This window comes from Equus asinus, chromosome 5, assembly GCF_041296235.1.
Source record: "Equus asinus isolate D_3611 breed Donkey chromosome 5, EquAss-T2T_v2, whole genome shotgun sequence".
Classification (NCBI taxonomy): domain Eukaryota; kingdom Metazoa; phylum Chordata; class Mammalia; order Perissodactyla; family Equidae; genus Equus; species Equus asinus.
The window spans coordinates 21,865,118-21,892,214 of record NC_091794.1 but is presented as its reverse complement, the minus strand read 5'-3'; the positions used below and the strand labels follow the sequence as shown (position 1 = coordinate 21,892,214).

Below are 27,097 nucleotides of genomic sequence, written 5' to 3'. Positions count from 1 at the left end.
TAACTGGTTTAGCTGATCACACAGTTCAGGTAAAAAATGGGAGTATTATAGGCAGCTTACCTCACTTAGACTAACACGTACACAACAGAGCTTCCTATAGGATTTTTGAAAGTTTTATTTCTACAAATAGTTTGTTGTTGTTTTTTTGGGGTTTTTTTTACTGAAGAAGATTTGCCCTAAGCTAACAACTGTGCCAATCTTCCTCTATTTTCTATGTGGGCTGTTGCCACAGCATAGCTGCCAACAAGTAAAGGTCCGCAGCTGGGAACCAAATCTGGGCTGTCAAAGCTGAGCTCACTGACTTAACTACAGGACACGGGGCTAGCTCTCTACATAGTTATATTTTTGGAAATTAGTTTTATTTCCACAGTAAATGGAATTTTGTATATTCACCTGGCTACACAAAAACACAAAATTGATTTACAGGTTTGAACTCTCAGAGAAACAAGAATTACTTCAAACCTATTTACCTGCTAGAGTTAAAAATGGCTGCTTGCTAGGGAATATTATATGGAGGAAATAAAACCTGCATTATTTTCTCAGAATGGAGAGGAAAAGAAAATGTAAATAAATGGGGAAATAGTGCAAATGAAAATAGCTTAAGAAATTGTTATATTTATTTAGGATAGTTGTTTTCAAATATACTATTTCAAGCATATAATTATACTAAACAATAGTTGTTGTCCAACAATTACATAACAAATTCAAATCGACCAATATGGATTGTTGGCTGTCAATTAATAAGAAAAATTTCTTTTATCCAGGTATTGAATCAGGCCTGCTTAGCCACATACTGTAGTAACTTTAGCTACAAAAGCTACTTTAAAAGCAATAAATTGCTAAATGAGAAAAAAGCAGCCTATAACAGCTGTCCACTGGAGCTTGCCTGGCACTAACAGCTAGGCCATGGTGTTCTCCTGTTGAACATGAACAATTTCACAGAAAACCAATATCAAACAAGGCCACTCTATGACTGCGATGAAGCAAGACAAAAACAAAACCACTGCAGAACCATGTCTGGATACTGAGAACTTTAAGAACGTTTGCAAAACACTAATGATTAAACGTTCCCCTCTTCTAGCTAACATAAGCAACTGTTACTTCTTTAGCAATTGTAGCTTTAGCCCCATGCCATTCCTCTTGCCTCCTAGATAAAAATTCTTAGGATATCAAATGATAGAATTGTCCCCCACTTTCCGACAACACTCAATTCATGTTTCTTTGAACTTTCCTAAAATCACCTAACACAAGCCCAAACCCTGTCATAAGCCATTCCCAATACCCTGAGCTGTCTCATGGTTCCCTATGGCATGCAATCTCCCTTGCAATAAACCCAGTTTTGTTTGACTTCAGGTATACATACAGTCTTTGGTTGATGGGCACAGACATTTACTTTCAAATATTCCAAAACTCAGTCATTTGGCCAGTCCAGCACCTAAAACTTCAGTATGATATTGACACCAGGACAGGCAGAAAGATGGAAGAACATTGTTTTCCCTTATACAAATCTTAGTACATATCAAAAGTTAATAGGAATATCATGACCAGTGGAAAAAAGGAAGAATCGGTTAATAAATGGTATATTAAAAGTGATTGGCTATTTGGAGGAAAAATTATTTTAGAGTCACACTATACACCAAAACAAATTCCGGTTGGATAAAAATGTTAAAATAAAAAAGATCAAAGCACCAAGAAATAGAACAAAATAGACGTGAATATTTAATCTAAACTCCAAACTTTAGAGGCATTTCCTTGCTTAGAAGATAAAAAGGAAGGGATCAATAGATTTAAGTATACAAAAAAATATAAACCTACATATATATTTATGAAAATCATGAACAAACAAAAAATGAGTTGGGAATATATACACAAAATATAACAGACAAAAGATTAATACTCAAAATAATAGAAAACTACTAAGAACCAATAGATAAGAAGTTAAAGGATATGAAAAGGCAATTCATGCAAGAAGAAATTCAACAGGTTAATAAATATATGAGAAAATAATCAAGATCACTAAAAATATATATATAAATTAAAATAACTATAAATTCTATTTTTCATCTACTGAATTAGAAAAAATATTTTTAAATATCTAAAGCTGGTGACTTTCTCATTAAATTGGCAGTTGTATATTACTAAACTGAGTGTAAATTGGTGAACACTTTTGGAAAGTAATTTAGTAAGATATATAAAGAGTCTATAACCCAACTATTTTACATCTAGGAATCTAGGCTGGGGAAATAATATTAAATATGCTAAAAGCTTAATGCTCACAGATACTCATAACAGCATTATAAAAAGAATGGAAAAACTTGAAACAACTTGAATTTCTAATAATAAAGGAATAATGCACCCACTAGACTGTTATAAAGCCATTAAAATTATATAAATAAAAAATTCATAACAACACAAAAAAAATGTTTATGTTCTACTGTTAAGCAAAAACAACTAGGATGTAAAATTCTATATAAGATCGATAACACATACCAAAATATAACTGAGAGACTGAATATACAATATACAGTGGCCAGATCAGGTATGACAAGGAACTCTGGCCCACAAACTCTGCAGCAACCAGCCCAGAACATTAGGACTTGGTCAGTGGCTGCCAGGTTCCCTAATTTTTGTAGCCCTCTCCCCTACAGCACTTCAAACTAAGAAAGCCTAATATGATTCCCAAACCAATTACATAGGATGCCCCACTTAGAGTTAGCCTGCCTCCAGCTCTGAATAAATAGGCTCTGTTCTCATTTGGGTGGTCATTTTTTTCCACATAATAAAAAATGCTAAAATGAAATGTAGCCAGAAAATCACTAATCACTACCTATATCTGAGTCACTACTTTCAATAACCTGCTGTATTTTCTGTGATGAGCATATCAATATTTATAATGGAAATGTAATTTTTCAATAAAAATATTTGATGGACTACTAGTCAGCAATAAAAAAGGGACAAACTGCTGACATATTCAACAATATAGACAAATCTCAAAAGCATCATGTTGTATGAAAGAAGACAAACACCCACAAATACACACTGTATATTCTATTTATATGAAGTCCAAAAATGCAAAACTAATAACTGACAAAAGTCAGAAATTTGTTGCCTCTGGAAAGGGGTGGGAGTGGGAAAGTGACTGGAAAGGGGCAGGAAGAAATTTTAAGAAAACCTAAGCCATTCTATTATCATATTTTGACCAATGATTACACGGATGTATATAACTGCCAAAACTCATTGAGTACTTAAAATCTTTGAAGTTTATTATGTGCAAATTATACCTCAAATTCTTCCTTCCCTGCTCTTTCCTATTTTGCTTTCCACTATCAATCCTCAAGTGTTCAGCTCTTAGCACCCTATCCTCTCGATATTCATCTTTTGCTCCAAGATTTTTTTAAAGGTATGCGCATTTTTTTGGCTAGGTAGATTGGCCTGAGCTAACATCTATTGCCAATCTTCCTTCCCCACCCCCGAAAGCCCCAGTACACAGCTGCATATGCTAGTTGTAGGTCATTCAAGTTCTTCTAGTTCTTCCATGTGGGATGCCATCACAGCATGGCCTGATGAGTAGTGTGCAGGTCTGTGCCCAGGATCTGAACCAGCAGACCATGGGCCGCCAAAGTGGAGTGAGCAAACAACCACTCAGCCATGGGGCTGGCCCCCTGCTCAAAGATTTTTAAAACTATAAGTCTCCTCAGAATAAAATACATGGGCATTGTGAAAAATGTTAAAACTTTTCATGGTAAATGTATAATCCTGCTTCGTATGAAGAGAGAAATTAGGTTAGCTAAAGGAAACAAAAAAAGCATGATTTGAGGATAATTCTTTGAGGATTACACTGAGAAGATCAAGATTAAACACTTTTCAGTTCTTTCAAGAAGAAACTGGTAAATAAAAGAGAAACTGTGACTTACAGAGTTATTTTGGTATATTAATAGTCCCAACAAGAGTAGTAGACTTGTCAGGAGAACAAAATTGTGGCAAAAGAAATGTGTCTCAAACACTTTCCAGTTTCTTTCATTTTATAATAAAAGAGCTTTTAGCCAAAACCATATAAATAGAAATTACAGTAAGCAAAGGACAAAGAGAAAGACAGCAAATACATTATAAAATGATTCAAAAATAGTAGAAATATAAGGTTAAAGGAAGGGGCAAGGGAGCAAAGAATTTAAGCCATTAAAAAAAAACGAATAGGGGCCAGTCCATAAAATAACTAAAAAGCACAGATGGCCAACAGGCATATGAAAAGATGCTCAACATCATTAGCTATCAGGGAAATGCAAATCAAAACTACAATGAGGTATCACCTCACTCCAGTCAGAATGGCTATAATTAATAAGACAGGAAACAACAAATGTTGGAGAGGGTGTGGAGAGAAGGGAACCCTTGTTCACTGCTGGTGGCAGTGCAAACTGGTGCAGCCACTATGGAAAGCACTTTGGAGTTTCCTCAGAAAATTAAGGATAGATCTACCATATGATCCAGCTATTCCACTGCTGGGAATTTATCCAAAGAACTTGAAAACACAAAGGCATAAAGATACTTGCACCCCTATGTTCATTGCGGCATTATACACAATAGTCAAGACTTGGAAGCAACCTAGGCGCCCATCAAGGGACGAATGGATAAAGAAGATGTGGTATTTATACACGATGGACTACTATTCAGCCATAAGAAATGACAAAATCCAGCCATTTGTGACAACATGGATGGACCTTGAGGGTATTATGCTGAGTGAAATAAGTCAGAGGGAGAAAGTCAAATACCATATGATCTCACTCATAAGTAGAAGATAAAAACGACAAAAAAAACCCCACATAGCATTGGAGATTGGACTGGTGGTTACCATTGGGGAAGGGGGGAGGGGGGAGGGCAAAAGGGGTGATTAGGGTCACATGTGAGGGGATGCACTATAATTAGTGTTCGGGTGGTGAACATGATGTAATGAATCCAGAATTTGAAATATGATGTACATTCAAAAAAAATAAAAATTAAAAAAAAATAACTAAAAAACAACAGACAGATGAAGGTAATGAGCATCTTTGTGGCAAGCAGAATAATAGCTCCCCAAAGAATCTGTGAATATGTTAGGTTATACAGCAAAAGGGGATTAAAGTTGCAGTGGACCTTGAGATGTCAGCCATGATTAACCTGGATCATTCTGGTGACCCCAATATAATCATAAGGATCTTTAAATATGGAAAGCGGAAGCAGGAAAGTTATTGGAAGAGAGATGCAATATGAGAAAGATTCAACTGGCCACTGTTGGCTTTGAAGATAGAAGGGAGCCATCAGTCCAGGAATTGTGAGCAGTCTCTAAAAGCTGAAAAACAAAACACTCTCTCCTAGAGCCTCTAGAAAGGAATGCAGCTCTACCAACACCTTGATTTTGGCCCAGTGACATCCATTTCAGACTTCTGACCTCCAGAACCGTAAGATAAGAAGTTTGTGTTGTTTTAAGCCACTAAGTTTTTGGTAATTTAATGCAGCAGAAATAGGAACCTAATTCAATCTTCTAATAGAATCACATATTTTTATTTACCTGAAAGGAGATAAAACACAGTTTACTGAGAATTCAAATGAAATATGTATTCTCATCAAGTAAAGAAAAAATTTCCCAATCAGATACCCTTACTATTTTAAAGGCAAATCTTACCTCTTTTCCCCACCTACCCTTTCCTTTCTGGTAGCCTCAATTTCTCTTCTGTGGCTTAACTGTATTCCCCCTACAAAATGATATCAGAATCTACCATCTCTGCTACTTTCCCGCCACTTTTCTCTTATATATCAACTTCTTATACATCTAGTCTTAAAAGTAGTGATTCTATCAATTCTATTCTCTATTATAGTATGACCTTAATTCTATCCATCATCTTACTGAAAATATTTTTACCCTAATCAACTTCCTCTTGGTCTAATTCAGCTGTCTCTTGGCAGTTCTGGTTTGTTTGTTTGTTTTTAATTTCTTTGTTTTATTTCCACCATCCTTGATCTCTCTGGATGTTGAGACACTTGAATTTCTCTCTTTCTTTCTAAAGAAAGCTTCAGATTACCTGCCTCTACTCTTGAGTTTTCCTTATACTATTCTGCTCAGATCTCCTAGTCTCCTTTGCTAGCTTTACATTTCCCACCTACTCAGATGCTTACAAGCTATAAGCATTTCCCCCAGACTCAATTTAACTTCTCAATTTATTGTACTACTAATGATTTTCAAACTTTTTTGGTTTGTAGATTTATACACAGGTTTTTAGTCAATTTATAATGAAAAAATTAGACTAAACATTAAGCAATCCAATTAATTTTCTTGACAGTCTAATTTTATTGTGTTAATTTAGGTAAAGTACTGGATTTCTAATGTCACTGAAATGTATAGGTCATTAACAGAGCAGAAAAACAGAAGAAATACAACAGTTTTCTCTAGCTATACCAACCCTTACATTTTAAATCCAGGTATTAAATCTACATCTAAACCTATCACTACAAATGATCAGTTTTATATATAATGAAATGTATATATCATAATAGATGTTGCTTTTATGCTATTTTCAATTCAAGAGATACTTAGTGAACACATATAATCCAATTATAAGGCATTTAACTAAAATTAAAACATTACTGTATTTGTTTTCAAATTCAAATTCATTATATTCATTGTATATCATCATTATATACCATTTTATTCAAAATCATTCTATACACCATTAACATCAAATTTTTTTAAGATTTTCTTTTTCTTTTTTTTCCCCAAAGCCCCCCAGTACATAGTTGTATATTTTTAGTTGTGGTCCTTCTAGTTGTGGCATGTGGGACGCCGCCTCAACATGGCCTAATGAGCGGCGCCATGTCCGTGCCCAGGATCCAAACCCACAAAACCCTGGGCTGCTGAAGCAGAGCATGCAAACTTAACCACTCGGCCACGGGGCGGGCCCCTCAATATCAACTTTTAATTTGGGGCCTCCAATAGAACTAAGAACACCCTCTTCTTTCTAATATCTTACATAAGTCCAGAAAATATCTTAAGTGATTTTGTTGATAAATCAACCAAAAAGCATTATTTCACTCTTTTTATAGTCAGTTGGCTGAGAACAGTTTATGTCCTAATCATTTTTAACGTTGTATAACAAATAAGATATCTTTTGAACAATAAACTTGTCAAAATATCTGTTTGTTGTATTCCTTCAGTGACTGTGAATGCTCCATTTCACCAAGTTAAATGGGTCTATTATGTACTTTGTGGAGGTTCTTATAGTCTATTCTTTACAACTACCCTCACTAAATCCTTTAAATATAATTTCTATTTTTGGCTTTCTAAAACTTAATCACTGATTTTCTACCTGTTTTCATAAATAAATTTTAGCATTACTTAGAAAATTGGAAATTATTCCCCTGTATACTTAATATATATCTTTTTAAATAAAAACACGTGTACTACACATGTTAAAAAAACTAGCCTTTCCAAGGGAAAACAGGATTGAAACAAAAAACAATCCACTAACTGGGAAAAAATATTTACAAGTCAATATATCTGACAAAGGGTTAATCTCCATAATATATAAAGAACTCACACAGCTCAACAACAACAAAAAATCAAACAACCCAATCAAAAAATGGGTAGGGGACATAGAAATTTCTCCAAAGAAGATATACAGATGGCCAATAGACACATGAAAAGATGCTCATCATCACTAATCAGCAGGGAAATGCAAATCAAAACTACACTAGCATATCACCTTACACCCATTACAATGGCAAAAATAACCAAAACAAAAAGTGACAAACGTTGGAGAGGCTGTGGAGAAAAAGGAACCCTCATACACTGTTGGTGGGAATACAAACTGGTGCAGCCACTATGGAAAACAGCCTGAAGATTTCTCAAAAAATTAAAAATAGAAATACCATATGACCCAGCCATCCCACTACTGGGTATCTATCCAAAGAACTTGAAATCAGCAATTCCAAAAGTCCCATGCACCCCTACGTTCACTGCAGCATTATTTACAATAGCCAAGACGTGTAAACAACCTAAGTGCCCATCAACTGATGACTGGATAAAGGTATGGTATATATATACAATGGAATACTACTCAGCCATAAAAAAGGATAAAATAGTCCCATTCACAACAACATGGATGGACTTTGAGGGTATTATGTTAAGTGAAATAAGCCAGATAGAGAAAGATGAACTCTATATGACTCCACTCATAGGTGGAAGTTAAACATGTAGACAAAGAGATCTGATTGGTGGTTACTAGGGGAAAGGGGGGGTAGGAGGTGGGCACAAAGGGTGAAGTGGTGCACCTACAACATGACTGACAACAATGTACAACTGAAATTTCACAAGGTTGTAAACTATCATAATCTTAATAAAAAGTAAAAAATAAATAAAGTAAAATGCAGCATGCAACTCACCTGGAAAAAAAAATTAGTCATTCAAATATTAAAAAGAATTAAGAAAAGTTATCTTCTTTTTTAAAATTAAAAAAGAAAAGAATTGTTGCTATAACCAAAATCTTTTACAAAGATCATTATTTTGACAATTAAGTAATAACAAAAACTCAATTTTCTCTTATGGGAAAAAACTAAATTCAAAAGCTTAATAGGGCTTCTACTTGAAATCTTTAATGAATATAGTCAAACATTGCTATTAAACTAATATGTAAATAGTTTATAGAGCTATAATGTGGGAAATCAATACAATCATTCTATCATTAAAAGTAAACTATGGAATTTAACCCTATGATTTTTCAAAGGCACATCTTCAAGTGAAGGCAGAAGGGGGTCTACAGACATGCACTAAACTTACAGAAATAGAAATTCGGTTTAATCACTAGTAATAATCCTACAGATAGATAAACTTGGAAATTATGTAAGATTTTAAATTAGTTTATATTGAGACATACACAAAGTATGACAGCAGAGTTTGGGGGTTTTTTGGTAAAGATTGGCACCTGAGCTAACATCAGTTGCCAATCTTCATTTTATTTCTTCTTCTTCTTCTCCCCAAAGCCCCCCAGTACATAGTTGTATATTCTTGCTGTAGGTTATTCTGGTTGTGCCATGTGGGATGCCACCTCAGCATGGCTTGATGAGCAGTGCCATGTCTGCACCCAGGATCCAAACCAGTGAAATCCTGGGCCACTGAGGCAGAGTGCAAGAACTTAACCAGTTGGCCACAGAGCCAGCCCCACGGTTTGTTTTTAGGAATGTAGGAACTGCCATACTAAATAAGACCAACAACCCGATTTGCTGATAATATACTAATACCAAAGGACCTTTTGTGAGAAAACGTGATTGTTTTCTACAGTAACTTAAAAAATTTATAAACATACTTCCTACAAGTCTATAATTACTTACTCGAGCCTGCCCCTGCATCCTGCTGCTCTTAGAATAAGCAAAGTAGAGAGCCTAGAGTGCCGAATAATCTGCCTTTGGTTTCTGGTTCTTAAAACATTTTTTATTTTAATTCTTTTTGATTCTTAAATTTGTTAACATCTCAATCTTAACAAGGTAGCTTAATTCTTCTGGTTTGCCTCCATTACTATTCCTAAAGACGCCCATCCTTTACTGTCCATTTTGGTGACAGGACCATGAAGTCATTGTCAGATGCTTTATCCATAATAAGTTATCCTGCTGTGTCAACTGTACTATATTTTATTCTAATGATTTATAAGTATAGAATGAGACAAGTCCACACAGCTCAGGGAATCTTGTATAGTTCTTTTAATGAATGAAAATTGCAGAAATGTGGAACTGTGATCATGGTCTTATGCCAATCTCAGTTACAGAACCTCCCAAGTAAAATGATGTGAAATTAGAAGAATGCAGAGACAATGGAGAACCTGAAGAAGAGCTAATAGTCAAGGATATCTAGGTACTTAATCTGCTTTCAGCTTTCCAGGTCCTGGAAAGCCCAACTCTCCACAGCCCACACCTCTATTTCTGATTGTACACCTATTTATCTGTGAAGATCTGATATTACATCTGGTATTAGAATCATGATTACAAATCCATTTCCCTGCAGAAGTTACACTAGTTATCTACATGTTGGCTCTGACACTGTGACCATTTATAAAAACAGCTCATAAATGTTGATGAATAATGAGTTAGCTAATTTAAGAGTTTTTCAAAACTTTAGGGATTATACTATCTGGTTCTGGTAATATATTTATTTTTGTCTATTTTGTTAATTAGGTCTAGAATACCCCGTGTGTTTGTCATTGTCAATCTAATACTTCTGAATTGTTCCCTTAAAAACACCATTTGGAAACAAGAATGTTCCTAATATCTTCCTCAATAAAAACTGAAATAAATTTAATTGAATCTTTCTACAATCTTCTTTCCCACATCTTTTTGAAAATTATAAACCACGTTCCTAAAGTGGTGTCATTCTTTCACTGAATGGCTTCCTTGTCTTTATGCAATATAAAATTTATTTAATAAAAGCCTTTTCCAAGAGGCTGTTCAGAGTAATATCTAGTTTGCTCTTAACACATCACTCTATCAGCTTCCTTTCTCTTCTTTATTCATTCATTCATTAAACAAATATTTGACTGTCTTCTATGTGGCAGGCCCTGTTCTATGAAGTAGTGAAACAGTTGTGAACAAAATAAAGCCCTGCCCTCATGGTGTTGCATTACAATAGGAGAAGCAAACAACAAGCAAAAAACATACAGTTTAGTAACAGGTAGTTGTAAATGTTATCAAGAAAAAGTAATCAGGATAAGGGTAGAGAGTAAAGGGGGTGAGCAGTGGTCAATGAAGATCTCTCTGAGAATTTAACAGTTGAACTAAGAAGCAAATGATGTAAAGAGAACAAGTAATACAATTATTTTGGGGAAAAGTGTTCCATGTAAAGGAAACAGTAAATGTAAAAGCCTGAGGCAGAAATCATGTCTGAGAAATGGTAAGAAAGACAATATAGCTGGTGCAGAGTAGGTAAGAGAAAGAACAATTGAAAATGATGTCTTGTCAGGGGTCAGATCATTTAGAGCTTTATGAGACATAACAGGACTTATGACTTTATTTTTAAGAAAAATGAAAAGCCATTGGGGAGTTTTGAACAGGAATGGCATGATATGATTTAAATTTTAAAAGGATTCTCCTATCTATTATGAGATGAGACTGAGATAAAGCCTGAGGAGGGAAAACACTTAGAAGACTATAGTCTAGGCAACAGATGTGGATGTGAAGAGATGTGGTCAGATTTGGAATGTATTTTGAATGGAGAGTCAACAGAATAGTCTCTTTATCTCCTCAAAGTCTCTATGTTTCTGAGGATTTGATCATGTTGTCTTTTCTAATAAATAAGAAAGATGACTATATCTTTTACCAGCTTGGAGACCTAAGAATACCGCTTAAATTCTCTGACTTCAGAAGTCTTATCAGTAAAATAAAAATATTAACACTTTCCTTGCCTTTCTTACAGGACTGTTATGAAGGTCAAATGGGATATTTTACAGATGAAGCTTTCTAATTTTAATTTAGCCAGCCTGACAGATTAACAAAACTCTCCTTTTTCTTTGTAAAACACAGATTGATACTAATGGTTCATTGAATGCTTGAAACTAGTAAACTCTCTAGCTAGAATACTCACTCTCCTGTTCCCAGCTTAATTAGATGTGGGCCAGTTAACTATAGGGATGAATATATAGAGAGAGATTATATATATATATATATATATATATGTATATAGATTACACACATACACACACGTATAAACTGTGTCAGATGATACATATATATATCATCTAGAAAGACCGGATACTTAGTTTGCTTCAAAAGCATATAAGTTCTTATTCTACTTTAAATAAACTAAAGCTGAAAATTATACATAATGAATTTGGGATGGTTTATGGAAGAGCGGTCCACACAGAACTCCAATCAGAGAACCAATACTCAAAAAAATCTTGGTTCGTTTATCAATTGCTTAGTAAATGGATGTATATTTATATGTTTTCAGTTAAAATAAAATGTGTAAGATATATATCATTATTAATGACTTTCTGTTGTAATGTCTTTTCAATTAATCAAACAACCATGTATATGCCGCTTCATTCCCAAAGTATATCAAGTGCCTACTACAATGGTTCTCAATACTGACTGTGCATCAGAATCTCCTGTGGGGATTTTTTTAAAAATGCAAGTTCGTAGGCCCCATCCCTAGAGACTTTGATTCTCTAAGACTGAGGTGGAGCTAGAAATCTCTCTTTTAGACAGAGTTGAGAACCACTGGACCACTATGTAAGTGAGCACTCTAAGAATGATAAGGAAACAAAATACAATTGCCTCCCAAAGAGTTCATAGTATAACAGTGACAGAAAAAAATTTTTTAATCACAATCAAGTGCTAAATTCACACTATAGGTATATGCCAGTTGCTACAGGAAAACAGAGAACAGAAAAAACAACTAAGTCTGCCTGGGGCAGGTAGATGAGGAAGGCGGTGGTCACAGCTGGTTTTATGGAGGTGATGTTTGAACTATGTAGTAAAGGGTAACTGGAAATTCTCCAATTATATTAAAGCTGGAAGAGATATTCTAGTCAGAAGCAATAGACTGAGAAAAGGCAGTGAGATAGGAGAAAATATGATGCTTTCAGGGAATGCAGTATGCTCCGGGGGTTGAGGAAATGAGGATGGAAAGGTAAACAGGAACCCCTTCTGAAGGTTCTATATACAGATCAAGTTAAGCAGTTTGAAGTTTATTATATACAGAGCAGTGGTTTCAAATTGTGTTTCACAGAATTCAAGTTCAGAAAAGGCAGTTAATGTATGTATTTCACAAATATCTGAACATGAGCATTCAAATGCATACATATTACATTTCAAACGGATTGTTGTAAACCAATGTATTAACTTGTTTTTTGCTGACCTTGAACAAAAAGTTCTTCTATCATTTCTGTTTTTGAACTTCTTATAGATGTGTCACTGGCTATAAAGGTTGTAGCTTTCTACTTTTACTTTTTTAAAGCTAACAAATGTCCTACTACTTGCCTATGGATAAAATTATACAACAAAAATCAAATATAAAAACCAAGTTTTTTATTGATTAGCTGTATAATTTATTATTATAGTTTATTTAAAAAGAGTATGCCAATAAAGTATCACATTTATCTGTTTTAATAGATGTTATTTATTGGGATTTCACATAAGACTTTTGTTTGTAGAGCATCACTGCTCTAGGGAAACCAAGATAGAATTTTAAGTAGAGAAATGCATAATTAACATAATTCAGAAATAACCATTATTATAACAAAACAAATCGGAATAGGGTAAAACAAGAGGTGAGAAGATCAGTTAGGAAGTGATTTCAAAAGACCAAGCAAGAAAATATGATGGAATGAACAAGTCCTGGAGATGGTGAAAAGGGAATAAATTTCCGAAATACTAAGGAAATAGAATAGATAGGATCTGATGACTGATCAGAAAATAGAGAGGAAAATGGTTTTCAAAAGGGCAGATTCTAGATTTATACTTTAATTTTGGGCATGTTGAAAAGGTAAAGTACCCAGAAGGTGCCAACTGCTTAGTATTCAGAATAGAGTGTTCTTTGCAAATATAATCAGTGAGTCCAAATGAAGTCTCCATTTTAGTAACAGTTCTAATTTTGGAATTTCTTAATCCACTTTTATATATTTTATTATAGTCTAGGTAACCTAAAGTGCAGTCATATAACCACTTTTCTAAAATTAACTATATTCCTATCCAAAGATACCATAGTACTTTGCCCATTTAGTGAGATTTCAATACTATTAGTGTTCAGCTTATATAGCTATCTTTCCTCATAATTTCCTCAAAAATTGTTATCTAATATTATTATAACCCACTGGTTATAGTCATTCCACCAAGAACAAGGTGATTTTAAAACTTTAACAAAAATATAAATACACATTTTATTGCTTTTTCCAATTTATACATTGTCTTCTCCTAATTATCTTGTTTGATCTTCCAAATAACCCTCTTAGCTAAGAAAAGCAGAAATACTTATTACCATACTACAAATAAGAAAATCAAGCCTCAAGGCAGATAAATGGCTTGCACAAGATTATATAGCTGGCAAGTGGCAGAACTTTAAATAAAATACAAATTTTCTGGTTCCTAAGCCAGTGCTCTTCTTACCATGCTGTATGCTTTTGAAATAGTATTTATTTAACTTCTGCCACTTTTGATGACTATCTCTTATCTGAATAAATAGGAAAATGACTATATATCCTATTTTCCTCTCTTGCATTCACCTCAACAGCCGAACGCATTCTGTTTCAGAAGCCTATCCTTTCTTTACCAGTTTTACCTCTACTAAAACTCTCCTGCAGCACTACCACATTCACGAACTGAGAGAATTTGGAATTTTTTTCTGAATCTTGGAATGGAAAAATTAATATGTCAAAGATTAGAGAATCAGGGCATAATTCCCCTGCCTAGCAGTTCAAATTTGGCCTCCAGGACCTTTTACATATTTGTCTCCTGACCACTGTTAAGCCCCTCCCTAAGGTGACGAAATATCTATTATTTCAAATTTAGGACAAAATTGTATTGTACACAAACCTCCCAGAGTAGGTTAGAATTAATCTGTTTATCTAATTCTAAATAAACTATTTTTTATGTAAACTAATTTATAATATTTTAATGATTATAGATTTAATGTTTTTATAATGACCCTACTGGGAATGGAGATTAAGGCATAATTGAAACATCTCATTATACATAATTTGTTTACTACAAAAATAATAATTTCAAAAAAATTTTTGAAGTACCAACAAATTTAATACTTAATTTCTGTTATTTTAAAAATGTACTATTTCTTATTTATTCAAACACATTTATAAAACCCTAATTATCTGTATCATATGAATGTATCATATGAACTACATATGAGTGAATCATGTGTAGATTTTATTGCACATGGCAGGTCTAAAGTACATTTCGAGGCTATGCTAAAAAAAAGACAATAAAAATTGTAAACCACTTTACATCAGAAAATGTAACAATATTTCTAGATATTAACATAATATTTATTTTGTAAACCCTCATCTCTCACACCAGAAACTCTTTTGCTTACTCATTAAAAGCTCAACATTAAAGTACAATTACCTAAAAGGTTTCCTCACTAAACCTGAACACAGGCTATTTTTGAGTTCTGACAAGTATTACAAGTTCTTACAAGTATTAAGCCCATGACATTTGTTTGTTTCTTTATTTAAGAGTTTAAGAATCTGGTGGTGTTTTTATTCAGAATCTTAAACAACGAATTTAAAACAATGCCGTTAGATCTTTTTAAATGGATAGATTCATCTAGCTATTATCTACTTAATTCTAGCAACATCTTAATAGCTTTAATTATTTTATACTGAACAGTGAAATAAAAAACAATTAGCTTCTCTGAATGACAACACGAGATTAATAATTACAGTTTCTTCCTTCAGTTTACTACTTATACATGAATATTACATTAAAATTTTGTCACTGTTGGGCCTTAACATTATCTTGCAAATTCTACTTTTTCTGTTTGCCTATTTCCCCCTTAACTAAAATTGCCATTGCTTTGAAATTGATGCTGAAGTTGATGCCTATAATGTCTTTATTAATTCAAACTGACCTATCCACAGAGTTCCCTGCACCAGACTCTGATTCTGGCATCTCAACAATTTCCAGTCCCTGGTGGGTTTTTTTTTGTTGTTTAACCCTTCTTTCCTTACAACAGTAAAACGAAGAAATAATAGGTGTTAAGCCAATTCAAAAACTTACCTTGCAAATCTGGAAATACTCCGAAGTCAGGGTTTCCTGAATCTCCTCTCTGAGAATCCCCGCAGTCCCTCCTGTATGCACGGAACCACTTCCAGCCCCACCACCACTGTTACTGCCACTGCTGCTACCACTGACGGGGGAGGAGGCAGTTAAGCCATCCAAAACTTTTCGGAAATTAAACTTCTTCATTTTAAAAAACTGTTGAGAAAATCAAAGGAAAAGGTGACTTAACACCTGGAATTATACCTGGGTAAAAGTGTTTAGCTTTTCATTAGTCAAGGCAGTAGCCAGTCCCCATTTTACGAGCATTGGCTATAAATGACTTTAAAAAAAAAATGAGCCTTCATTTTGTCAAATTTTAATTCTAAAAAGCATATCCTTCCAAAAAATAAAAATAAAACACAATTCCAAAAGCCATGGTCTTTGCTCCTGGTACATCAAATTTTCAAGGGCTTTTTCCCCAGCTGTAGCTACGCTTTATCAGCACTGGGGTAAAAATAAAAGGCAGTGTCATCATCGTCATTAGCATTATATCATCATTATTATACAATCAAACCAGAGTCCGACAGACCAAGATTCTGTCTCTCTTAAGGGCGGGCTTTCCTTCTAAAGGTTCAGCTCAGAATATTTTATTTTCAGAAAAACGATGTTGGAGCCGGGAGCCGCTATTTACTCCGCCACTACCTTCTGGGCTCTCCCCCCTCATCTTCAATGTTCCTTTTTTCTCAATAGGAAATGAGGGGCCCTTCTTCCATTCCCCACTCCCCAAGAGCCCGGACCCCAAAGCATCTCCGGACGACCCACAGCAACAGCCGACGAGAGGGGCGAGCGGCGGCGCCGGCTGCCTCCGCTTCTCCCTCCGCCTCCCGCTTCCCTCCCCGCGTCTCCAGCCCCCTCCCTCCTCTCCCCTCCTCAACGTCCCGTCCCCCCCCCCCACCCCCGCGTCCCGCGCCGCTCTGCCCGCAGCTGTCGCCGCGCTCGCCCGCCGTCCGCTCTCCCCGCAGCACAGCGGCCGCTCTTGGGGGACGTGAGGCAGGGGCGGCGACGGCTGCGGCCCGAGTCCCGCCTCAGTCGGCTGGGCTTGCAGAGCCGCAGCTCCCGCCGTCCCTCCCCGGGCCGAACGCCGAGGCGCGGGGCTCTCGCCCGCGGGCGCGCGAACACACAAACACCCTCACACGGACGTTCGCGCGCCCAGGCGGAGCATACACAAACACCCTCACACAGACGTTGGCGCGCGGGCGCTCACGCTCACAGACACACACACAGGTGTGAGGAAGCCGCGGCTGGACAGCGGCGTCGGCGTCCCAGAGGTATGACTATCTGACTCCCGACTTAGGCACCTTCCTCCACCGCCACTAGCCGCCTGCCAGCCCAGGAAGCTGAGGGAGCGGAGGGTGGCGGGCTCGCAGGCGTCGGTCCAGCCTGGCTCCGGCCGCCTCTCCAGTCCCTCTGGTCACGGCGCCCGGCGCTCTCCGAGGTCCTAACCGAGCAGGCAGCCTCCACCGCAGGCTCCGCCCTCCCGCCGTGGGAGGCAAGCCCCGCCCCGAACCGCCCCCTCGCCCGCCCCGCCCCCTCCTTCCCGGGCGGCCCGGGGCCGGCAAAAGGGGCGGAGAGCACCGGGACGTCAAAGGGCGGGAGCAGCCTCGGCTCCAATCCTAGGATCCACAGGGCCAAGTTCTGCGGTCGCGAGGCGCGGGAGAAATTGGGGATAGGCCGAAGAAAAAGCCAATGAAAGGAAGAGGGGAGAATTTAGAAAGGTAGGTGAAGTATTTGATTGACAGCGGTATTGGCCAGTATGCTGGGGGGCCGTGCTTTGGGGGTTGTAATTGGCGCTACCTGTTGAAGGACGCAAGTGTGAATCAATAGAATGCCTGGAAGCGTGCGAACTTGGGCTCCTTGAGTCCGAGGTTGCAGGAGGGTTTCCCTAGGTCAGGCGCTGGACAATATTGTGAACTGGGGAAGTGTTTCGCAGTTTATACCTATATGAGCCTCTTCCCGCTCTCCCAGGTGCATCTGTTGGGCTCCCCTCACTGCCCTGCTGCTTGCATAATGGCTTAACGGGTCACCTCTGCCAGAGAGAATTGTGCTTCAACAGAGTTTTGGAATATACAGCCTTCCAGATACTAAGGAATTAATTGCTCACCGTGTTCCCTCTAATACGTAGAATTACCCCTTCCCTCTATTTTCACATATACAAAGATTATTTTTTCTTTCTCTCACTTAGTAAACCGTGTTAAGAATATATTTTAAGCTTTTTCTGTGAATCACGATAATCATTTTGAAAGATGCACTGTTCGGTGCAGGATTTTTTAAAAACAGCGTCAGGATGGGAAGATTTAGTTCTGATCTCTGACTCGCTACCGAGTTAGGCAAAATCTATACCTCGATTTCTTGATCTGTGAAAATGAAGGGCAGCTCAGAGGGCCATAGCTAGCTGTAGACTTCAGTCCGGGCAACACAACAGAGCTTCTTAGCAATCATCCCAAACGTTCTTACATTTTAGAAATCTTCTAGGACGACCTCTTCTTTTTTCTTTCTTTCTCTCTCTCTCTCTTTTTTTTTTTTTTTTTTCTGTTTGTTTGTTTTTTATGGAGGAAAGGGATGAGAGAAATGAAAGGGGAGACCTGAAAGAGAGAAATGAGTTGCCCAAGGTCACATAGCGAGGAAATGGCAGAGACAGAATAGAGCCCGGTTTTTTGGATCCTCAGCTCAATGCTCCCTCTCTCCTTTTGAATTTTTCAGTACTTAATGTCTATTTTACTCCTTTTGAGACCTCTCAAAGACCCCCAGTACTGTCTGGTAGTCTCTCATTGGCACAGCTAGACAGTAACACTCTTGAAGGCAGGCATAGAATTGTGTATTTTTCCTATCTTGTTTAGCACCTGGCACACTGTTTCACATATAAAAGGTAGTTAAAGGGTTTTGAACCGTTGGTTTATTAATGGTTTTTAGTAAAAGATTTATGGGATGATACCCAATTATATCCTGTTTGGGAGAGGTAAAAATAAGGGTGGAAACAAACTCCATGTCTAATATAAACTAGATCTTGGTAGGGTTCTAAATTCTATTGGATTGGCTTTCTAACAATATGTATCTTTGTCTTTACTCTCTTTTCCACTTTTTTCTTCTCTTCCTCCTAGCCCATTTCACCTCCAAGCATGGGTGCCTATTAAGGCTAAAGAGGTTTGCTTTCCTCTTTTTTAAGTCTGGCTTTTCTTTAAAAAAAAAAAAAAGAAAAAAGATGGGGGGGGTTGCTCTAACTCTTCGAGTAGTAGGCATTGTTGTCTAAAATAATGGGTTTAGATGTCCTCCTTCTCTTCATCAGAAAGTCTATCGACAACTTCTTAATTTTCAAATAAATGGAAACAAGCCTATACCAAGTGGTAGTTTGGTTTCTTGATGAGAGTGAGGAAGAAAGGTACTCTGATTCAGCAAAGTGAGATGTAACTTTTGCAAGAAAACCCCTTAAACCATCCAACATTAACACTATACTATCTTAACAAACTAAGGAGTGGTTTTTATTCTATAAATTGAGAGAGAACTGAGAAGGACAAGTACACAAAACAAATTGACAGAGACTCTGCTTGAGGACCCTAGAGGGAATTCATTGGCCTACTTGAGTTAAAAAGAGGTAACAGAGTAGATCTCCCTTCGGATGGGACAACAAATAGGAATGAGAAGTAGAAGTAAAGCCAAGTGAAAGTATATCAATGCTTTCAAACAAATATTAGAAAACTAAAAAAATAAAATATGATTAGGCTGACATTTTGGACTCTTTGGGACTATTTTAACTATCTTTGTTCCTCCACAATAGATAGCACAGTACCTTACATATAGTAAGTGCCCAGTAAATATTGATTTGAACAAATGACAAGTAAAAATCTTAACATAATTTCAGCCTCATAGAGAGAGAGAACCTGTGGACAGAGGATATTGTGATGCCAATTCACAAACTGAGAGGAGGATACAAATGAGCAAGAGACAGAGTGCATTATGTATGTGAGGAGACAGCATAAACTATAGCCTAAAAATCTTAAAAGGTAAGAGCAGTACAATGTGTATGGAAGCAAATTCCATCCTTAATTAATTAAAGAGAAATAAGATGTTATTTTATAAACCATCTGGTAAAGGGAATGAATTCAGACCATGAAATATACCTTATAAATAATCTAGGGAATTTTATAATTAGGTCAGATAATAATACTGGAGAGCTTTGATCATTCTACTGCAAACTAGAAGAATACCTCATGGAGAGGAGTTTCTGATAAGCCATGATGTCTTCCTAGAATGAAGAATTGCAGTTCTTCCTAAGCATGATGAATTGCAAAAAAGAAAAATAGCCTAAGCTTGGTTTTGGGACAAAATCATTAAATCATTTAAATAAATCCAGTACATTGGAAGAATTTTTAGAATATATGCTAAAAATATATTACAACTCACTTTAAGGGATTGTGATCTTGGATTCAAGCCAACAATGAAGCTAATAGAAGCTGCTTTTCCACATGCAAAAAATAATCAAATAATTGTAGAAAGTATGTACATGTGTGGCACTTCACACAGAGAATATTTGCTTAACTGACTAGACTTGGAGAAATCTAAGCCAAAGTGACAAAACACGTGTAAATGGTTCATCATATATAAAGATAATAAGTTCTATTAGTTATTCAGATACTATACTATGAAATTTACAAGCATCTCTTTTAATTTTATCTTTATTATAACTCTATGAGATAAATGTTGTCCCCATTTTATAGGTGAGATTTGAGACTCAGAAACATTTGAGAAATTCAGTCATGGTCACTTAGTTAGATAACCCAGCCTTCAAATTCAAGCCTGTCTAACTTCTAAGTCAACATCTAAGATCATGCTCTTAATCACTGCCCTAATACTAATTAGAGGACTAAGTAGGACCTGAAATAAGAAAAAAGCAGGGGTCAATTCTTCTGAAACAATGAGTATATGTTGTATAGTAGTGAGCATGTCAGTTGGCCAGGGCTGCCATAACAAAATACTACAGACTGGGTGGCTTAAACAACAGAAACTAATTTTCTCACAGTTCTGGAGGCTGGAAGCCCAAGATCAAAGTGTCCTCAGGTTTGTTTTTTTCTGAGGCCTCTCTCCTTTGCTTGCAGGTGACTTTCTTCTTAGTGTATCTTCACATGGTCTTTTCTCTATGTGCCCAAATTTCCTCTTTTTATAAGGACATCAGTCAGATTGGATTAAGGCCCATCCTAATAGCTTCATTTTAACTTAATCACCTCTTAAATGTACTATCTCCAAATACAGTAACATTCTAGGGGTTGGGACGTCAACATATGAATTCTGGGGAAGGGGGCACAATTCACAAAACCATATGATAATCAAATTCAACATTCTTTGAGGAGAGCATCTATTATGAGCTGAGACTGTGTAAACAATTTTCCATTTAGTTTCTCATTTAATCCTCACAACAATCATGTGCGGTAGCTATTGATAACTCCATTTTATAGGTGAGAAAATGGAAGCAAAGAAAGGTTAAGTAGTATGCCCAACATCATACATCTAGTAGGTTGTGAAATAGGAATTTGGACTCATATAAATTGTATCCCAAAGCTCTTTACTTATGCTATTAGATTTCTTTGGAGACACCAAAGAAATCCCATTATACAGATATTTGATATTAGAAAAGGAAATTATTACAAAATCTAAGTATTAGGATAAAACAGACAGAACAGAAAAAATGGAAAATAGCTGCTAAGGAGTTTGGATACTAGAACTAAAAAGACATTTGGGAGTTGGGAGGACTGAGTACTAGAAGCAGAGAACTATTGAGATGGCAAGCTAGTAAGAGGTTCTTATCGCACAAGAAATCTCACTATAATTTGAAATATATTAAGAGCCCCAGGGGACTATCCCACTAAAAAAGAAGAAAATCAATTATTCAATAACTAATTAGACATAGCAAGGCAGTACTAAATCGCTTAGAGAGGCTGTAGTCTCAGTAAATATCAGAACAGCTGGAAGGAGAATTTGGGTGGAGGGGAGGGTGATGATGCAAGACTTACCATAAGGCCAGGCTGGCAATTATTTACATTAGCAAGTGTGAACATTTTCAGTGTGCTTCCTGTGAGTTAGTGGGTCTTAGGCTGAGCAACCTAATTTATCACCCACTTCTGACTCCTCAATCAAGTTATAGCACCATCCTTTATTATTTGCCAGTCTGGGAGTTAGAATTTCACTAAGGAAACACAGTTGAAAAATAGGTTCCACCTGTATCCTTTCTGGTAAAACTTTCAAGAGGCTTAGGAATTACCTTCCTTACTAAATCTTCATCTGACTTTTTTCTGACTCTATTATACATCCTTCGGGAGGGCTGCTGATTGATCATTGTCAGCTTTCTGTCATATGGCAGGAAATAGCAACCAGCATTAAAATCTCTTATTCAGCCTACTCCAAACCCACAAAGGGAGAGACCACAGGGTTAATTAAATAATGTCATAGCTCTCAGGGGTTTCCGATAAACAGCCAGGGGTCATTAGGATTGACCCAAAACATACAAAGTATGGCTCAGCACACAGTCAAGGACACAATTGCAAACAGAACTCATGCCTTCTAGGGCAAAACTCAAATATTTGCTATTAAACATGTAATTAAAATCAGCTCTTTGTACATCTTTTAAAATAGATTTTCACATATCCATCCATCACTTTGAGATGTGGTAAGAGAAAGGGATTTAGTTTTGGGACAGGACTGAGTTTTCTAGCTGGGGCACTAAAAGCCCTGGCAACCTCTAATCCTCAGTTTTTCCTTTATATAAGCTATTATATAGGCTATTATATGGAACAAATGAGATTATGTATGCATGTATGATTTGTAGAATGCAAACCATTATACAAATATATTGTTATTATTTTCATTATTCTTTTACTTTAGTGAAATAGTTTATAGGAATTGACTTTAGAGTTCAATTTATTTTCCTGTTATTATTAATATAAAAGTCCCTTGCATCTGTGGATTGACTGTTGCTGCAATTGAAGGAGAGGAAGAGGGTTTAGACTAGATGATCTTTAAGGTTCTTTCCAATCCAAAGTTCTGTCTTTATATGATTTATTTAGTCAAAGTTCACTGCATTCTCTTCCTAAATACTTCAAAGCTTCATTGAAAAAGTGATTAAAAGGGTATCCATGTAGGTACTGGCCAACAGAGATGAACTGCAGCCTACAGTAGGTAAAAAAACACAGGAATCTTAAAAAGTATCCATCTCCCAATTAGGGATTCCTGGGGATCACATTTTTTATTAATATTTCTATTTATATACACATGCATGTATATCTGATTATAAAAGTAAGGTGTGCTTATTATAGAAACTTTAGAAAATCCAGAGATTTATTTCCAGGCCTTTTCAGGACATTTTTAAACAAATTGGAAGTGTCCAGTATATACCATTTTTATTCCTGGATTTTTTTTTTAACTAAACATTTTGTTGCAAGCTTTCTCCATTTCAGTAAATATTCTTCAGAAATACCATTTTTAATGTCAATATTATATTCAATCATATGGATATTTATGCAGTATATTTTATCTTTTTCATATTCTTGGATATTTTATTTATATCTAATTTTACACTATCATATATAATAATGGAGAGAACACATACTAAATCTGTGACAAGGTTTCAGATTTTTTTTTCATAAATGTGCCTCATATATTAAAAATTTGCATATATTAATTCCTTAGATGAACTCCTCTATCAGATTTTTCTTAGGGGATGTTACTAGGTCAGAATTATATGTCTTCATGCATAGTTCTAAATTTTATTTTTAAAAGATTGTACTAATTTATACCCTCATTAAGAGCTTAGGTTCCTGTGGAGAACTCATGTTACAATGAACCTTTGTAAAGTGATATCGCATACCACCTACACTGACTTATTTTTGTTTAGATGTTGAAAAAATTCAAAAAGAGTTTCAACATGACAAGAATTGGTAAGGATGATCAACTAAACAGCAGAAAAACATGACAAGGTAAAACATAATTCAATAAAGCTTGTAATTTCAGTTTGGAGGAAGAAATATAAGTTTTCACAGAACTTTAAGGATAGAAAGAAACTTAGTAATTCATGTTTGATTTCTGAATTTAAAAATAATATAAACCTCCATTCAATTATATTAACAAATTTAAATTATTATTTTGTCATATGTTATTTTTATTTGAGGGGAAAAGTGAGAAAATAAGCACAGGGAGAGCTTAAAGGGTAGAGAAAGAAATATAGATAGACCTACAGAAGGATAATTTCATAGGAAAATAAACAAATCTTAAAAGAACATTTAAGACTTTTCAAACTAGATTGGGTTTTTGCCACTTTAGACTAAATAGAGATGTGAACCCTTGGAATTTGTTATACAAATTGAACCTGAGAGCAAGATTCAGACCATAGATTCTCTGACCCTGATCTAGATGCTAAAAACTACAAAGAGTTGACAGCCTTTCTTGGGTTTGGAATATGTAGACAAGTGGAAATGATCCCTTTTAGACCTGGCCTCTTTTGTTTCCTAAAGCTTTGATTCACCATGACTCGTGATGATTGCACCAGTTTAAGTAGGGATGTGGTTTGTTTTCATGATGACAATGATGAAATGTAATAATGCCGTTACTGAATTAATTTTTTTATAATGGCTAAAAAAGGGTTAGATGTTAGGATTTTGTAACTGTCCATATTAATTATTACCTCTGCTAAAATTGGCACACTAGCATTTTAGAAAATAAACCAGGATGCCAGCCTGACTTCGCTTTACCATAAACAAAAGTTCCAAAACAGAGTCATGAGAGTAGGGGAAGGATGCGTGACTTCTTGCCTGCCCAGTTGCAGACTCTAAAGCAAGAGAGAACCCTTTAACTGGGTCCTCTCTGGCCATGTAGGATAAGCTTTCTGTTTCAACCAGCTCCTTAGCTAGCTTGGGCTGACAAAACGTTGTTGTTCTCTTAACCTTTGCCAAGCTGAGGAACTTTACAAGTATCTTTTCAGTAACGGCCAAAGTGATTTATAGCTTCTTCTCGCTCTCCTCAGTTAGAAAAACAAATTTTATTTCTCTGCCTTGTTCCTTCCTCCCCATTATTCCCACTCTCTATTGTCTTTAGCCATAATTCTTCTTTTAATGCAAATATTACTTTGTTTTGCGTAGTTTTTCAAGTATGTCTGTGTCTAATGTGCTTTAATTATGGAGACTAAAATTCTTGAATTTTCTGTAACAGTTTCTATTTGAAATATTCTGTACCATTGTTCTCATAAACTACCTCAAAAACCATCGAGTTTCTCAACAAATACCACTGTTTTTCATGATGCCGTTTTTAAATTTGAGTGGCAAAACCTATGGGGAAGGGGGGGGATACACAATAGTGTATTTTTAAGAGCGGGAACTCTGATTTCAGACTGACCTGAGTCTGCTACTTACTCAGTGTGACCTTGAACAAGTTATTTAATTCCTCTGTGTTTCAATGTTCTTATTTATAAAAGGAAGATAAAATTACCAACCCTGTAGGATGGCTGTGAAGATTGAGAGAATTCATGCTGGCACTCAACACGCTGCCTGGCACATAGGAAACCCTTCACATGTGTTAGCTATTATTATTTTTCAGCACCAAAAATCTCATATGACTATTGGTGATCATAAAAAAATTGTAAGAAAAAAATTTTAATTTCACCACTAAAGGAAAAGACCTTAACATGAAAACTACTCAAATGCTGTTTGTTACGATTTGGACCTTGGGAAGTAGGGAGCTTGGTATTCATAGGTTAATAGTTAACTAGTCCTTTAGAAAGGAAATCTTCATAGAAACTATAAGCTTGGCTAGGTTTAGTTGGGGAGGCCCAGAATGGCAAATCTTAGAAAATAGGCAGTTAACTTAGTCATATTACCTGTTTAATGAACACTGTGTTCTTAGGTCATATCTTAATGAGAACTTCCTAGCAAAATGGGACAAAGGAAAATGTATCTGTAGATCAAAAATGGTTGAATATGTTTAAAGATTTTCAGCATGGAAACATTATTCTTCCAAATAGAAAGAAATGTGTAAACTCAGTCTCTCTTTGTCCAGACTTCAGGATGGAGGAGAGTTGTTGCTGTTATTGTTTGCTTGCTTGGTCTTTGTTTTTGTTTTTTTCCTCGTTAACAACTTTTGAAGATTGGAATAACCATTGGCAGCCTTTGATATTGTAAAATCTTTCCTGATAATCCATATGAAGTACTCAGAGACTTGCCAAGAAATGCTGGAAAAAAACTGGAAACAATAAACAATTATTAAGCAAGCTGAGTTCTTTAAACAAGTATGAGAGGAATAATGTGCTGTCATTTCAACAGCAGATGATGAAAATGACAATGCAAATATGGTATTAACTAGTATGTCTTGGCTGAATTTTTTTATTTCTCTTCATGTAATTGTATACTTTTTAATGATGGTTTTTCATTATATGTATAATTATTTATACATATAAAATTCATTATATGTATAATTAAATGTGATTTAAATTTTATACCACTTTAAGACTGTTGATCTAAATTCACTTACAAATAAGAAAAAATAAACCTTTTTTAAGAATATGTGCCCTGAGTTGTACATTTAAAAATGTGGTTACCATATTTATAATTCATCAACTCTTACAGAGATTGCCACAGTCCAAGAAAGGAAGAAGGCTGAAGAAATCAAGGGGAGTAGCTACAAAAGCATTTTCCGAAGGATAGGAGAAGCAAAGGAGGTGATGCGGAAGGACCCTTATTCCCCTTATGCATATCAGGCTTGATGAAAGCCTTAGCCTTTGATAGTACAGGAAGAGAAAAGAGGAAAAATACCAAAAATAGATGTGAGTCTGTTTTATAATCTCTAAAATGGCTTACAAACATCAATTTTTGTCTGTTTTGTTCATGGTTATATCCCCAGCACTTACAATAGTGTCTGGCACATGATAGGTGTTCAATAAATATTTACTGAATGAATGAGTTTACATGATATTCATGATACATGCTAGAATTTTGAACCTGGATTTGAAGATGAAATTAAGCCACAAATTAGATAAAATGCTTTTCTTATTCAACAAACATGCATTGCATGCATATTTTGCACTAGGTAAAATGCTAGATGTTATAGGGGACAAAAAACAAAAAGAGTAATACTGACTTGAAAAGCTGATAATAATTGAGTATGGGGGGGTGACAGACAATTATAAAACTGTTATGAGAGTAATGTGAATGGTATAAGCAGAGCCCTGTGGTTGCATTGAAAGAATAACCAATTATTTCTTTCAGGTGCCTCAGTGAACAAGAGGCAAATGAATTGACAAGGTTGGTTTTAGCTCTTCTTGAACTTTTTTCTATACCCAGCT

The 27,097-nt window shown here is 35.9% G+C and overlaps 1 protein-coding gene and 1 long non-coding RNA gene across 8 annotated transcripts in view; one reads left to right on the top strand and one right to left on the bottom strand.

Moving 5' to 3' along the window:
* Window positions 1-17,232, bottom strand: part of STXBP5L (syntaxin binding protein 5L) — a 355,119-nt gene extending 337,887 nt beyond the window's left edge. The window contains exons 1-2 of one of the 7 annotated variants that reach the window (XM_070508944.1): window positions 17,082-17,232; window positions 15,742-15,939 (exon numbers count right to left, since the gene is read on the bottom strand). In XM_070508944.1, the coding sequence (XP_070365045.1) occupies window positions 15,742-15,930 (189 nt within the window). In that variant the 5' untranslated portion in view covers window positions 15,931-15,939; window positions 17,082-17,232. Of the gene's footprint in view, window positions 1-15,741; window positions 15,940-17,003 lie in introns of all 7 variants that reach the window. The other 6 variants (XM_070508942.1, XM_070508943.1, XM_070508941.1 and 3 more) reach the window with 6 other exon arrangements.
* Window positions 17,233-17,370: 138 nt separating this feature from the next.
* On the top strand, window positions 17,371-26,705 carry LOC139045232 (uncharacterized). Its single transcript, XR_011503175.1, has 3 exons — window positions 17,371-17,498; window positions 23,663-23,744; window positions 26,382-26,705. It is a non-coding gene; the product is annotated as an uncharacterized lncRNA (long non-coding RNA).
* The last annotated feature ends 392 nt before the right edge of the window (window positions 26,706-27,097 follow it).